This window comes from Notolepis coatsorum (assembly GCF_963971535.1).
Source record: "Notolepis coatsorum genome assembly, chromosome: 17".
NCBI lineage: Eukaryota > Metazoa > Chordata > Actinopteri > Aulopiformes > Paralepididae > Notolepis > Notolepis coatsorum.
The window spans coordinates 94077230-94091895 of NC_140181.1; the positions used below are offsets into that span (position 1 = coordinate 94077230).

General features: G+C 46.0%; 1 protein-coding gene across 1 annotated transcript; it reads right to left on the reverse strand.

Moving 5' to 3' along the window:
• Positions 1–8494: 8494 nt before the first annotated feature.
• scrt2 (scratch family zinc finger 2) lies at positions 8495–9433 on the reverse strand (the record flags this gene model as incomplete). Its single annotated transcript, XM_084333561.1, has 1 exon — positions 8495–9433. One exon carries the CDS (start codon positions 9431–9433, stop codon positions 8495–8497), a length of 939 nt encoding a protein of 312 aa, XP_084189687.1.
• Positions 9434–14666: the final 5233 nt, after the last annotated feature.

The following is a 14666-nucleotide window of genomic DNA, read 5'->3' on the forward strand; positions in this document are numbered from 1 at the left end:
TATATGTGGTCCTAAATCAGATACAGGTCTGATTTCTTTGCAATGCGACCTCAGTCTGAACTTGCATTTGACTTTCATGCGACTCTTACGTCACTCTAGAATAGATTGACATTTGTCACAATTCTTTACGCCCCCATCTTCTTTATTGTTCATTTGCGCATGCGGGTCAGTTCAGGAGCGTAACCAGTTCACACTGGAATTTGATCTTGGCTACATTTAACCCTTTCACTACCACACTACAGAAGGTTTACCCTTTCACTACCACACTACAGACGGTTCCATATTAACCGCCTGTAGTGTGGTAGTGAAAGGTTAACCTTCTGTAGTGTGGTAGTGAAAGGGTTAACCGTTTGTCGTGTGGCAGTGAACGGGTTAACCTTCTGTATTGTCGCAGTGAAAGGGTTAACCCTTTGGTAGTGTGGTAGCGAAAGGGTTAAAAGATCATGTGAACAAAATCTGATCTGAGCAACGAATCAGAATTGAGCACTAAGGCCTGCAGTGTGAACATAGCCTTTGTCACATTCAATGTATTACAGGAAATGAATCCATCTTTAAATAATTACATTAGAAGGCGCATATCCTACAAACAAGAGCATGGAGTGTATTTCCTCCTGCAACTCTTTATAATAACTTCCTAACTCGCTCATCTGTCATTCACTTGCCTACCACTTTCATTGTATACATAAAGAGAAGATAAGGAGCTATTCAAACAGTGGCCTCCTGGACTCCTTCCCTGAGCACTAATGACAAGTGAAAGCCCGGGATATCTTTAGATGCGCAGAAAATACGATTTTGACACGACTTCAAAAAGACGCAGCATACGGACGAGGTGGACCCCTCTGCCAGCGGAGAGAGGAGGAAACAGATGGGTTTTTACACAAACAGCGCAAACATCAAGAACAGCGAGTTAAAGAGCTTGGCAGGCTCACTTGATGAAACAGTGAGGAATGGAGGCGCTTTAATGAGCTCTCTCCTGTGATGCAGAATGTGAAAGACAAACTGTTAGCTCTTAAAGGGACAGTTACAGTTGGTTGGCCTTGGCTGTCTCTGAACCAACTGGTGTTCTCCACGGTATGGAGTTGGGGAGCGACACTGTTGTTGGTCAGTGTATCGAGAGTAGGCGTTGCGTGTCATGTGAGAAGTTCTGCTTATTTTGGGGGAAAATAAGTAGTTTGCGATTCTGTCTGAAAATGAAACATAGCCACTCGGTTACATTTACGTTTAGTCGCTTAGCCGAACGTTTTTATCCAAAGCGACTTACACATTGTGAACGATAAATCAGCAGAAGGGGTACATCTCTGGCAGATAAGGACATTGTTCGTCAAATAGTGTTGAGCTTGAGTGTTACACTAGTGCATAGTACTATAGACATATTAGCATGATAGGTAGTAGTAGTGTAGTAGCATAGGAGTAGGGTACAATAGTAAAAAGACATTGAGAAGGTGAGTTATATTGATTGAAGAGGTGTTAGTTAATATGCTATCCAGTAATCATAATTAAAAAGGCTACTAAGCTTGTTTTTATTGTTTTATTCTTATAATGGGCTCACAATAGGTGATGGACCAACAGATGGCGCCAGATGGTTAAATGGGATCAGAGCAGGAGACCCGGCAAGACTGTTGGATGGAGAATGATCTTTATTTATTTAAAATAAATACAAATGAAGATGTATGGCTCCGAGTACGAGCAACGGAGAAACACTGGAAGCAATTTAGAGCCTCATTTTCACCCAACAAGTTGGATATAGGAAACAGTGAGAAGCATAATTAGAATGTCACTCAGTTCTCATCGCCATCGTCTCAATGATGTGTGTTAATGGTTCCATTGTGTTCGCCAGTGGTCTGGCAATGGGACGCTGATTAAAAGTTATTCACTAGTGAATCATGTAATCATCACAAATAATTTGGAATTTCATGTCGCGTTCCATCTTATTTAATAGCTCAGTCCCGGGTGCTGAATGCAGATTTATGTAGTAATATTGTGCCCCCCCCCCCCCCCCCCCATTTATTCCAGCTAAAGACTAGATTATTCTCTCTCTCTCTGACAGGCTCTGAGGAAGAAGGCTGGGGCTCTCAGGTCAATCTCTTTGAAGTGTAAATGTAGCATGCTCAATTTTGCAGGTTAGTTTTCAATAATTCAGTTTATATGCGTCATTTTTTTTTTCTTTACCTTTATTTTACCAGGTAGTCACTTGAGATCAAAGATCTCTTTTTCGAGCAAGACCTGGCCAAAATGGCAGCAAAAACAAAAAACAAACATACAAAAATACATAAAATAAATGTAGCATGCTCAATTTTGCAGGTTAGTTTTCAATAATTCAGTTTATATGCGTCCTAATAGGTATGGTGTTGGAGACGACTGTCTGTCATCAGATGGAGTGATGTGGGGGGAGGGGGGGGGGGTACGTGTGTAGGACCGCGGTCTCTCTGCCTGCCATCGCGGTACTGATCACTCCCACGGCCCATCTTGTTACGCGCGGCGCACACCCGGGGGGTGATGTAATTGGATTCCACGGGTCCCCATTTTACAATATATTGCCGTGTAATGAAATCAGTTATTTATTTTCGTCATAAAATCGGATAAGGGGCAACATCTGCCGTGCTAAACTTGCAGCGAGCGCCCCCCGCGTGGATGTTGACGCTGAGATGCTGAGATCTTAGACTTAGACTCAGCATCCTCTGCCAAACACAAGTGAGGTTTTATAGTTTTGCACTTGAATACTCGGAGGAGATCATTACAAATACACTGGCTGTCTTGGGGAGGGAACACACGTTTGTCATGTGTCCCTTTTTTGTTCCCCCCCCCCCCACTTTCAGTGACACGACTTAACGAGTAGAGTAGCATTGAGCGGGACGGTTTCCTGGAGTGACGTATAGGACTCTGGAACTATAGTAATGATCAGATAAAGTGTCTTGTCTCCCCGCTCAGCCACGCCGTCTCATTATCCCGCTCCTCCACACTCCTGGAGGACACAGAAGGACACTAGCAATTGAATTCAAGTCTTGTGTGTAGAGTCCCTGGAAACCAATCAAGAAAAGCCCCCCGGAATAATAATCCCCCGTCCGCCGCCATGATTCATTTTTATTTTGTTCCATATTTTTCTCCCGCTTTTTGGAGTCACTCAGAGAGTGGGAGCCGCGGCGGGAAAATCAATGTTCCATTAAAATTTAATGATCAGGAATGGCTTAATGGTCGGAACAGATGCCTCTGCTTTTTGATATTACCTTTACGTCTCAGTAACTCTCGTTCAAGATTACCGACCGTGTACCTGCTCTCCCTGCTGCTGACTACAGGCACAGTGAATAAAAGGGATTATTGGCATTCGAGGTGTTGCAGATTATTAGCGTGGAGGCCGGAAGTGGGGAAGATTGATAATCAAATCCCATAGAATCCATTAAACGTTGACGGGAGGAAATGTGCCGCCAATAGCACGGCGTCATCACAACAACTACGATTACATCATGTCATGATGTAATATTACATCATATAATTGTGTAATATTACATCACGTAATGATGTAATCTTGCGTAAGATCGAAGATCGGAAGGGATCCTAGATGTCAATGTGTGCTCCGTCTCCTATGAAGAGGACTGACTGCTGCTTAGATAAAGAAAATGTATTTTTCAAAGAATTATAGCTCTCTCAGCCAACATCTACAGATAATATCTTTTTGCCCTATAGTTATTATAAAACACTATTTAAAATAGCCTATGCTAAACTGAACAGAACAGAACATCTACAATTTTTATAAATACCAAATCGTAGGAAATAAAAAAAACAGACCTGTAGATTACTTGTGCTATTGTTTTTATTAACTTTATCATCGTTACTGTTGTCATCATTATTAATTGTAGCAGAACAAGATAAAACCAAAACACCCCTCAGCAATCATGGCTTAAGTTTCTTCATACTCAGCTGAAACAGAGAGATAGAAAGATAAAGAGAGGGAGAGAGAAAGAGTGGGAAAGAGCGAGAAAGAAAGTGGAAAATCTAAATCAGTTTTTTTTGAGGACCATATGGAAGGTTTCAAGCAGCCAACCATATGTTGAAGGCTTTTGTCATGGAAATCATACTTTTTTTGGCACTTTTCATCGTTGCGCAGCCAAGCCGGCACATAAAAGAAGAGAAAATAAGGAAGGAAAATTATACATAACATCAAATCTGTCAGAAGACACAGAGTTTTGGAGTTTTGTTGATAACTTGGAACAGATAGCTTTTAATCAAGACACTCCCTGATTCGCATTGCCACCCATACTGCAATTGATACCTGTGTTTGTCTTTTTTTCTTTTTTTAAAAAGACAACATGAATAATAATAAAAATAAAAAGCAATTAAATGTCCACATGCATTGTCATATTATTGCTGTGATATATTTACAAATATATTTACAAAATCATCAAAGAGGAACAATGTTTCCCTACATCTTCAGTTTCATAATCAAATTGTGCCTCCTTGTCAGTGTGGGTCTTTTGAACGGTCTGAACAGTCTCTCTAAGCCCAATCTTCCGAGCCCAAAGGGTGCAGCCGCACGTCCGACGTCTGATTGCTATTCTCAGGGCAGGCGAGGCACCTTCCTTCAGGTTTAATGAAGAAAACGCTGCCGGTTTTGTCTGTGTGTGTGTGTGTGTGGGGTAAGCGGTAAGCTTACACATTGTAGTTTGTGGCGGTCCCTATGTTTTTGTCTGTTGTATTGTTTACTGGTCCGCAGGCTTTGGGTGTGTATATGTATTCCTCTCACACAGTAAAGTTGGGGTAGGGGTGGGGGGGTTGCATTGTACAAGAAATTATTTTCTTCCACCCGAATAACAAGTTTGCTGTTAGAAACGAGATAAAGCTACGTGACACTTATCCGCCGATTGCTTACAAGTTAACAAACAGACGGGGGTGGTTTGGATAATCTCATACAGTGATAATTAAACTGTCGCGGTTAGACCGTCGTTGGCACGATGGCGGTCGACGTGGGAGAAATCGGTGACAGACAGATGGACAAGGGAGAAACCTGTGGTTATTTCTTTTTTTCTCTCTTTTCCTTTCTCTATTATTTTTTTACCCCTCTTTTCTTGAGGAAAGACAACCCTCGCCGTTGCCGTGATTGTGTCATCCATTTTAGAATATGCAAATCGCTGACGGTGCATTTGCCTGCTGTTGCTTGACCTTCCCCCTTGGAGGTCGCTCACCAACTCAATTACTCTCCCTATCTGCAGTCTGTCTGCAAACACCTGTTATTCTCTCACAGTCCGCCACCCTCCGCCAGTCCCACTTCAGCGCATCTCCGAGCACATACGTCTGATCAGAGACAGTTGGGATGGGATGAGGGTTGGGGAAGGGGGGGGGGTTACGGTGGGGGGAGGGGTGAAGGAGTGTGTGTGTGTGTGTGTGTCTGTGTAGGGAGGGGGGTGGCAGAATATTGCAGTGCATCATCATCTTGTTACAACAATCGTAAAACCCTTCACTCTCTCTCTCTCTCTCTCTCTCTCTCTCTCTCTCTCTCTCTCTCTCTCTCTCTCACCACAACCAAGACAAGACAAGTTTATGTCCAAAATATTTCAGTTAATGCTGGTTAGAATTCCACTTGAACCACTTATTTCGGGGGGAAACATCCCGTCACCCATCCTGTTATCACAGTGGGGAATATCCCCCCTGCCCCCCCTTAACGTGAAGCAGACGCAGAGCGTTAAAAGCAGCATGGCATGGTGGATTGGGAAGCAGAATGGTGACTTTGACGTAAAGCGAGGTGCCCTAAATGAGAATCTCTCTGTCTGTGTCACCCTGTTGTGTAACACCATCCCAGCAGATCAGCTCAATCACACCTTTCCTGCAGCTGCCTGCGAGAGTTCTCCTTCTCAGAGCTATTGCTATTTATACTGAGAGAGGCGTTTTTGAGAGGAAGCGCTGTTGGAGAATATCTGAGAAGAAGAAGCACTCTTTTCTTGTCAAATTAGGCCTATTCTCTGCAGCACGCGTTCTCCCATGACGCTTGTCACACCAGGTTCAGAGTCCTCGCCGCGGTTGTTGCTGTGGAAAGCGGAAGGTAATTGTATTCCTGGTCGTAACGTTGCAGAAGCAGGAGCACCTTCAGCTACTGTGTCACTATCATTATTGCTTATCCACCTGGGAAAATTAACCTCCCCCTTTCTTCCACCCAGTGCCTCTCAGCGCCTCCCTCTAGCCTGGCAGGCAGGCTGCTTTAACTAGGCGGCACATACAGCAGGAACGCTGGTCTCTAAACCCTACCAACCGCAAACTCACAAATGGATCATGTTAATTTCCACGGGATTAACATCAACGTAGACATATCGTGGTCCGCCGTCGCTGCAGTGTTATTGCCTGGCGTTTGAAGACACAGTTTTTTGTTTTTTTTTGTTTACATCGTCAGTCATGTGGAGGCAAGTGGACTTATCTTTTGGGAGAACAGCAAGATGGAGAAATATCTTAGCGTTTCTTTTTCATCATTTCATTTTTATTGCCCTAAATTGACTGCAAACAGGACAGCTATGATTGTTATACATGTCAATTGCCGTACCAGTAAAGTTATTGCCGTGAAACAAAAAATAATCTGCATTCAACCGTTTGAAGTACTTTACCGCCAATACTATACATTGTTCCCCTTTAAAAAACTAAGTCCCACGGACTCTCTACAGTTTCATGCATATAAACATTTTCTTTGAAGATCAGCAGCATCTTACAAGGTAAATGGTGTTTATATTTCAACTCAATAATAGACAATAAATAAATAAATACATAGATGAGTAAATAAATACATTAGATGAATAAATTAAGAAACAGGTCATCGATAAATACAGACAAATTATTAAATAAATAGATGAATGGATGGGTGAGTGAGTGAGTGAGTGAGTAAATGAATAAATAAATACATACATACATACGTACATAAATAAATACAGTAGATTATTTACATGATAAATAGATGCCAAACATCTAAATCATGGACGGAGCTTTGAGCGACATGTACAAACAAACAGAATTAGTTGACTGTCACTTTGTAACTGAGGGCGTGTGTGTGTGTGTCTGTGTGCGTGAGTGAGTGAGTGTGTGAGTGTGCTGCATACTACCTTCTTCAATCTGAGGTAATAGTGGAGGAGGAGGAGGGGGGGGGGGAGCACCTCATAGAGTGAATGGAGATTGCTTGTTAAAAACAGAGAGGGAGGCACCGTGGCGGTGGCAGAGTTCATGCAAGCCACCAAGGTGCAGGAAGAACAGAGGAGGAGTCTTCATTGCTATAGACAGGTCACCGCAACAGCATGGCACTTAATTATAACAACAGATCATTTGGTTTTTAGGCTCCCAGTGTTATTGTTATCGTCCTACTCGATCTCTCGTGTGTGTGTGTGTGTGTGTGTGTGTGTTAACAGAACCGTGAATGTGATCAGACAGGTGGTAACTGGTCTCTCGGTACCACGACCCGCTCAACAGGTTTCCTCCCACAACAACGTGACCCAAAAACAACAACAACCACCACCGCTGTTGCAGAATTTGTCTCGGACCCCCGCGGCCTGTGATCCTGCGAAACCTGCCATCCTTATGCTTGTGTACTTTTGTACTTGTGTACTTGCTTGTGTGTTATAGTTGAGCATGTCTGAAAACCCACAGTTACAAAGATGCTTTTGATCATCAAGGGATAATTGGCACACAAAAAAAAGAATAATAATAGAAAAATCAAATAGAAAAATAACATCCGTTGAATTAAAACATTGGTGCGGAAAAAAGGGTGTGTTTTTTTTTACCTTTTAAAATGATCTCCCTTTTTTTTTTGCAAATACTGTCATAGTTCACATTTTCATAAAAAGTTCATGTTGGCAGTTGCAAAAGAATTCAATTCTTAGCAAATAAAAAGCAGCATAAAAATACAAGAGGTCATTTTTGTCTCTAAAAAACAAAAGAACACTGTTACAGTCCTTTTTATGTGTTTTTTTCTTGTTTTCCCATACTATTTGCTATAAAATATCAGGAATCTAAATATTATTACTATTGATATCAATATCATTATAGTCATTGATAAAAATTCACATGCCAGGCCTCATATAATTGTGTGTATGTGTGTTTGCTTGTGTGTGTGTTCATTCGTGCATTTGTGTATGTGTGTGTGTGTGTGTAGGTGTGTGTGCGCTCGCGCATGTGTGTGTGTGTGTGTGTTCGTGCGTGCACACATTAGTTATCCGTGTGCACAACTAACATCTACAGTTCTTATTTGGGGGAAAAGGTCGTTTTGATTGTATGTTTCTGTGGACGATTAGCTACTGTGCAGGGAAAAAATCCAGCATCTTTTGAAATTGTCTCTTGCCATAATCATAATAGTTTCTTCACGTAATCTCAGTGAAAATATTGCTTTCTAAAAAAAGGGAAGAAAGAAGGCGTGGAGGGCAGAGTGAACTGGGTTATTGGTAGAACCGATCGGTCGGGGCGGGGTGGAGGGGCGAGGGGGGGGGGGGCGGGGGGTTCAAAAATCTGGGGCTCCTCTCTCCTCGGGGTCGTCTCAGTTCTCCGCTCCGGAGTCGTCCTCCTCGTCCGCGGAGCCCTTGAAGCAAGCCGACTCGTAGTGCTTGTTCAGGTAGGACTTGAGGGCGAAGGTCTTATTGCAGCGCTTGCATCGGTAGTGCTTGAAGGCAGAGTGTGTTTGCATGTGGGCGCGGAGGTTCGAGCGGTCGGCGAAGGCTTTGCCACAGTGGGCGCAGGCGAAGGGCTTCTCCCCCGTGTGCGAGCGCATGTGGCCCTGCAGCAGCCACGGCCGGCTGAAGGCCTTGCTGCACACGTCGCACTTGTGCTTGAGGTCGTGGGTGAGGATGTGCATGGCCAACGCCGGCATGGACACGTACACCTTGTCGCAGGTGGGACACTTGCGGGCCATCTTGCTGTCCAGGCTGCGGTGCGTCTGCTTGTGCCTGCTGAGGTTGGAGGACGTGGCGTACGTCTTGCCGCACTCGCTGCAGGTGTGGCGCGCCGTGCCGCCGACCCCCCCCCTCTCCTGGGCCTCGGCGCTGCCGGCGTTGGCCGTGCTGCTCCGGGAGCTCCCGCCGCCGTTGCTCTCGCTCTCGGCCTTCCGCCGCGAGCGCCCGTCGGAGATGAAGAAGGCATCCATGGTGTAGCCCTCCGCCAGGGCCTCGGACTCGCCGCTGTAGAAGCCGCTCGCCGTCATGCCGGACTGCGGGCTGTCGGGGTGCTCCAGGTCGGGGTCGCAGTACTCCTCGCCGCCGCTGCTCACCTGGCTGTAGAGTGGCTCGGACACGGGCGACGCTGTCTTGTGCTCCATCTTCTTCTCCCCCTGGTATACGGACGGCGTGATGTAGTCCTGGATGTAGCCTGGGGGGGTGTGGGGGGGGGGGGGGGGGGGGGGAGGGAGACACAGACATAGTTCCAGTTGGCCGGGGTGGTTGTGATGGATGAGGATACAGGCGATGATGGGGATGATTGGCATGATTATTATCACGCTGGATGATTGCTTCTTGTGAAATGATGAAATAATAACGGTTCAGAACGGGTTTAAGTCCCCCCCCCCCCCCATCCCAAATCACACAGGTTGTATCTACGCTGAGCTCTGCAAGAGAACGGAGGAGCTCGGCTGCGTTCGTGACGATCGCTGCGCCGTCACAGCGTGCGGACGAGCGCGGGCTGTGAGGCACAGATAATAGCTCATCAAAGGAATCCTCGTCTGAGAGAGGGCGGACATTAAAGCTCCTCTCCTTACATAAAGTGGTCTCATTGATTAGACCTCCTTCCCATGATAAGATTTCCTTCATCTACAGCGTGTCGCTCCTCCCTGACTGTGGCCTATCTCCCTGTTTGCTTAATTAAGGCTCTGTGAGTGCTGGCGTTAGGAGAGCGCTGGCGTTAGGAGTGAATGCTGGCGTTAGGAGAGCGCTGGCGTTAGGAGAGCAGCGCTGGCGTTAGGAGAGCAGCGCTGGCGTTAGGAGAGCACTGGCGTTAGGAGAGCGCTGGTGTTAGGAGAGCACTGGCGTTAGGAGTGAGCGCTGGCGTTAGGAGTGAGCGCTGGCGTTAGGAGTGAGCGCTGGCGTTAGGAGTGAGCGCTGGCGTTAGGAGTGAGCGCTGGCGTTAGGAGTAAGCGCTGGCGTTAGGAGTGAGCGCTGGCGTTAGGAGTGAGCGCTGGCGTTAGGAGTGAGCGCTGGCGTTAGGAGTGAGTGCTGGCGTTAGGAGTGAACGCTGGCGTTAGGAGTGCAGCGCTGGCGTTAGGAGTGCAGCGCTGGCGTTAGGAGTGAGCGCTGGCGTTAGAAGTGAAGCGCTGGCGTTAGGAGTGCAGCGCTGGCGTTAGGAGTAAGCGCTGGCGTTAGGAGTAAGCGCTGGCGTTAGGAGTGAGCGCTGGCGTTAGGTGAGCACTGGCGTTAGAAGTGCAGCGCTGGCGTTAGGAGTAAGCGCTGGCGTTAGGAGTAAGCGCTGGCGTTAGGAGTGAGCGCTGGCGTTAGGAGTGCAGCGCTGGCGTTAGGAGAGCACTGGCGTTAGGAGTAAGCGCTGGCGTTAGGTGAGCACTGGCGTTAGGAGTGAGTGCTGGCGTTAGGAGTGCAGCGCTGGCGTTAGGAGTGCAGCGCTGGCGTTAGAAGTGCAGCGCTGGCGTTAGGAGTAAGCGCTGGCGTTAGGAGTAAGCGCTGGCGTTAGGTGAGCACTGGCGTTAGAAGTGCAGCGCTGGCGTTAGGAGTAAGCGCTGGCGTTAGGAGTAAGCGCTGGCGTTAGGAGTGAGCGCTGGCGTTAGGAGTGCAGCGCTGGCGTTAGGAGTGAGCGCTGGCGTTAGGTGAGCGCTGGCGTTAGGTGAGCACTGGCGTTAGGAGTGAGTGCTGGCGTTAGGAGTGCAGCGCTGGCGTTAGGAGTGCAGCGCTGGCGTTAGGAGTAAGCGCTGGCGTTAGGAGTGCAGCGCTGGCGTTAGGAGTGAGCACTGGCATTAGGAGTGAGCGCTGGCGTTAGGAGTAAGCGCTGGCGTTAGGAGTAAGCGCTGGCGTTAGGAGTAAGCGCTGGCGTTAGGAGTAAGCGCTGGCGTTAGGAGTAAGCGCTGGCGTTAGGAGTGCAGCGAAGGCATTAGGAGTGCAGCGGACAGCAGCGGCACAGAACAACACAAAAAGAAACCTTCAAAAATGAATTGAACGTTTTAACCCTTTCACTACCACAATACAGACGGTTAACCCTTTCACTACCACAATACAGACGGTTAACCCTTTCACTACCACACTACAGGCGGTTAACCCTTTCACTACCACACTACAGGCAGTTAACCCTTTCACTACCACACTACAGACGGTTAACCCTTTCACTGCCAAACTACAGACGGTTAACCCTTTCACTACCACATTACAGATGGTTAACCCTTTCACTACCACACTACAGACGGTTAACCCTTTCACTACCACACTAGAATGTGTTAACCCTTTCACTACCACACTACAGAAGGTTAACCCTTTCACTACCACACTACAGATGGTTAACCCTTTCACTACCTCATTACAGACGGTTAACCCTTTCACCACCACACTACATACTGTTAACCCGTTCACTACCACATTAGAAAGGGTTAACCCGTTCACTACCACACTACATACAGTTAACCCTTTCACTACTACATAAGGTTAACCCTTTCATTACCACACTACAGACGGTTAACCCTTTCACTACCAAAATACAGACAGTTAACCCTTTCACTACCACAGTGCAGACGGTTAACCCTTTCACTACCACACTACAGAAGGTTAACCCATTCACTACTACTCTACATACAGTTAACCCTTTCACTACCACACTACAGATGGTTAACCCTTGCACTGCCAAACTACAGACGGTTAACCCTTTCACTACCACATTACAGACGGTTAACCCTTTCACTACCACATTACAGACAGGTAACCCTTTCACTACCACACTACAGATGGTTAACCCTTTCACTACCACACTACAGACAGTTAACCGTTTCACTACCACATTACAGACGGTTAACCCTTTCACTACCACACTACAGACGGTTAACCATTTCACTGCCACACTAGAAAGGGTTAACCCTTTCATTACCACTCTACAGACAGTTAACCCTTTCACTACCACATTACAGTACCACACTACAGACGGTTAACCCTTTCACTACCACACTAAAGAAGGTTAACCCTTTCCCTACCACACTACAGATGGTACAGACATGTTGTGGTGAAAGGTTAACCTTCGGTTAAAGGGACTTTGGCGAATGGCGGTTTCTGGAGTATTTCGTTGCTGGAAGGGGGTTTGTCCTTAAAATGTTGCTGTCCAAATAGCTCTTTGTGCTATGAGAACATGTCTTAACAGGTTGCACCTCTGATTTCATATTGAGTTGCATTCATGTGAAATGTGAAGGACCCAGCAGTGGCAGTGTGGTGCAGCTCAGCGTGTGCAAGACCTGGTTAGATGAGATAGGTTCTCTATGAGCTGCTCCGTTTTAAACAGGTTCAGGCATGATGCAGCAAAATGCTAAAATATCCTGAGCGATTTTTGAACATCTACAACTGTACATTACATGATTACAGAGAGAGATGTAGGTTATTTATCGTTGTCTTTGCGCATATAGGTGCCTTGTGAGGCTCTCCGGCGTCAGTGGAGCTAAAAGGCTTCCTGGCAGCTAAATGGATTCACTCGGAGGCTGAGCTGAATATTCGCTAACATTAGCGACTCTGGGAGTTGACTGAATTCTGAATGAGTTTTACCTCTGGGGCTTTGCTAGCCCAGGATGAAAATATGAGTGCAAATTTAATATGTGGTGCAATTCCTACCCTGAGAGAAATAGTGCATAACTGCAGAAAAAAAAGCCCATTCCTAAGCACTGTGTGCAGCAAGCAGTGGAAATTAGGTATTGACTGGTTTTTAATGAAATTCAAAGTTTTGCGCTGATCAATAGGCCTCGTCTGTAAAATAGTACAGCTGTTGGAGTGTCCGGAGAAGATAGAAATAATGTAAGGAACCGGTTTAAGTGTCGGCAACACACAATAATAGCTTATTGAGCTCGGGTGTACTTGAGGAGAGGGTCAGCCTGAAACCTGATATGCGGGGATTACGAGAGAGGAGCAAAATCACTACGTTGTTTTGTGAAGAGGGTCACCTGCCTCGCAAGCGGCCTGTGTGCCTGTGGAGTGCCTTTAAGAAGCGGGTCATTAGGAAATCAATTGGAGTGCACTCTTTACCACCCCGGCTCCATTCCCAAGGGTCCGCCTCTCATTCAGCCCACCTTGTCAAAGACACGAGGATGATACCGAGAGGCTGGGAGACGCACGCGCGCGTCCTAGAGAGAGAGAGAGAGAGAGAGACGCTCCACGCGGAGTTGTCCTGTTGGGACTACATGCTTGTGTCGTTTTGAAAAGATAGCAATGCTTTCTTTAACCCCTTCACTACCACACTACAGAAGGTTAACCCTTTCACTACCACGTAGTGTTGGTAGTGAAAGGGTTAACCTTCTGTAGTGTAGTAGTGAAAGGGTTAACCCTTTGTGGTGTGGAAGTGAAAGGGGTTAACCTTCTGTATTGTTGCAGTGAAAGGGTTAACCATTTTGGTAGTGTGAAAGGAATTGTTATGACATGTTAGGGGACTGGCTGTATTATCGTGCAAATGTTGTCGTCTTGTTTTGTCGAGCTCGCTCTCTTTTGTCTGTTTGTTTTGTTTGCGTTGCTTCGCTCGGCCTCAAAGTGCATCACATGTAAATGTGGTTGTTGTGTAATATGCTTCAATTACTCAAGGTCAGCCGAGGAGTTCATCACTCGGGGGGCCAAGGCTGCACGTCCTCCTCCTCCTCTCTACGGCCTCCACAGACTCACTCCACTAATGCAAAGCAAGCATGGAATTAATGGCCTCTCTCTCTCTCTCTCTCTCCTCTCTCTCTCTCTCTCTCTCTCTCTCTCTCTCTCTCTCGTTCTCTCTCTCGTTCTCTCTCTCGTTCTCTCTCTGCTCTCTCTCTCTTCTCTCTCTCTCTCTCTCGCTCTCTCCTCTCTCTCTCTCTCACTCAGACGCCCCTCCTTTGGTTGTTCCACAGACACTCAAGTCAAATGTCTCCACAATAGAAAGGGAAAAGGAAATCTGTTGGCAGAGCCAGAAGTGCTGATGCCAGGTATTTCAGTGTCAGAGCTGCGACGAGGACGCGTTCATTTTGCCTTTGTTTTTTTTTGTTTGTTTTTGGGTTGTTGTTGTTTTTTTTACTCGAAATTAAAATGATTTTTTGTCTGAAACTGAGTAGCTTTTGTAAAAGCTAACATAGTATTCAATAGTCATTCTTTTAAATTATAATTATTATAATTTTTTTTTTTTTTTTACCAAAACATCTATTTATCATGCATCTGCATAAATGGGTGACTGTTAACAGGACAGAACAATAGGGCCTGAGAATCACAACATAAAGGGTTGCCATGCGATAATCTAAAAGTAGGCTGGTGTGGATTGTAAAGCTCAATAACATGTAATGGATCTCTTGAAATAACACCAAGAAATCGAAAAGAAAAATTTATTATTATAATTTCCCGCTTCAATTAGTACTTCTTTAATCTTTAATTCTAACAACGCCTGTCAAGCTAAAGGATCCGGCATGTTTTCATCCTAAACGACATCAACACATGTTCACACATGTCCTCCTATTCGTCCTCCTATTGTTCAGCTACTGTAGCTGGTCATCGTGGAATCCACTGGACCGTGGTATTAATGCGGTT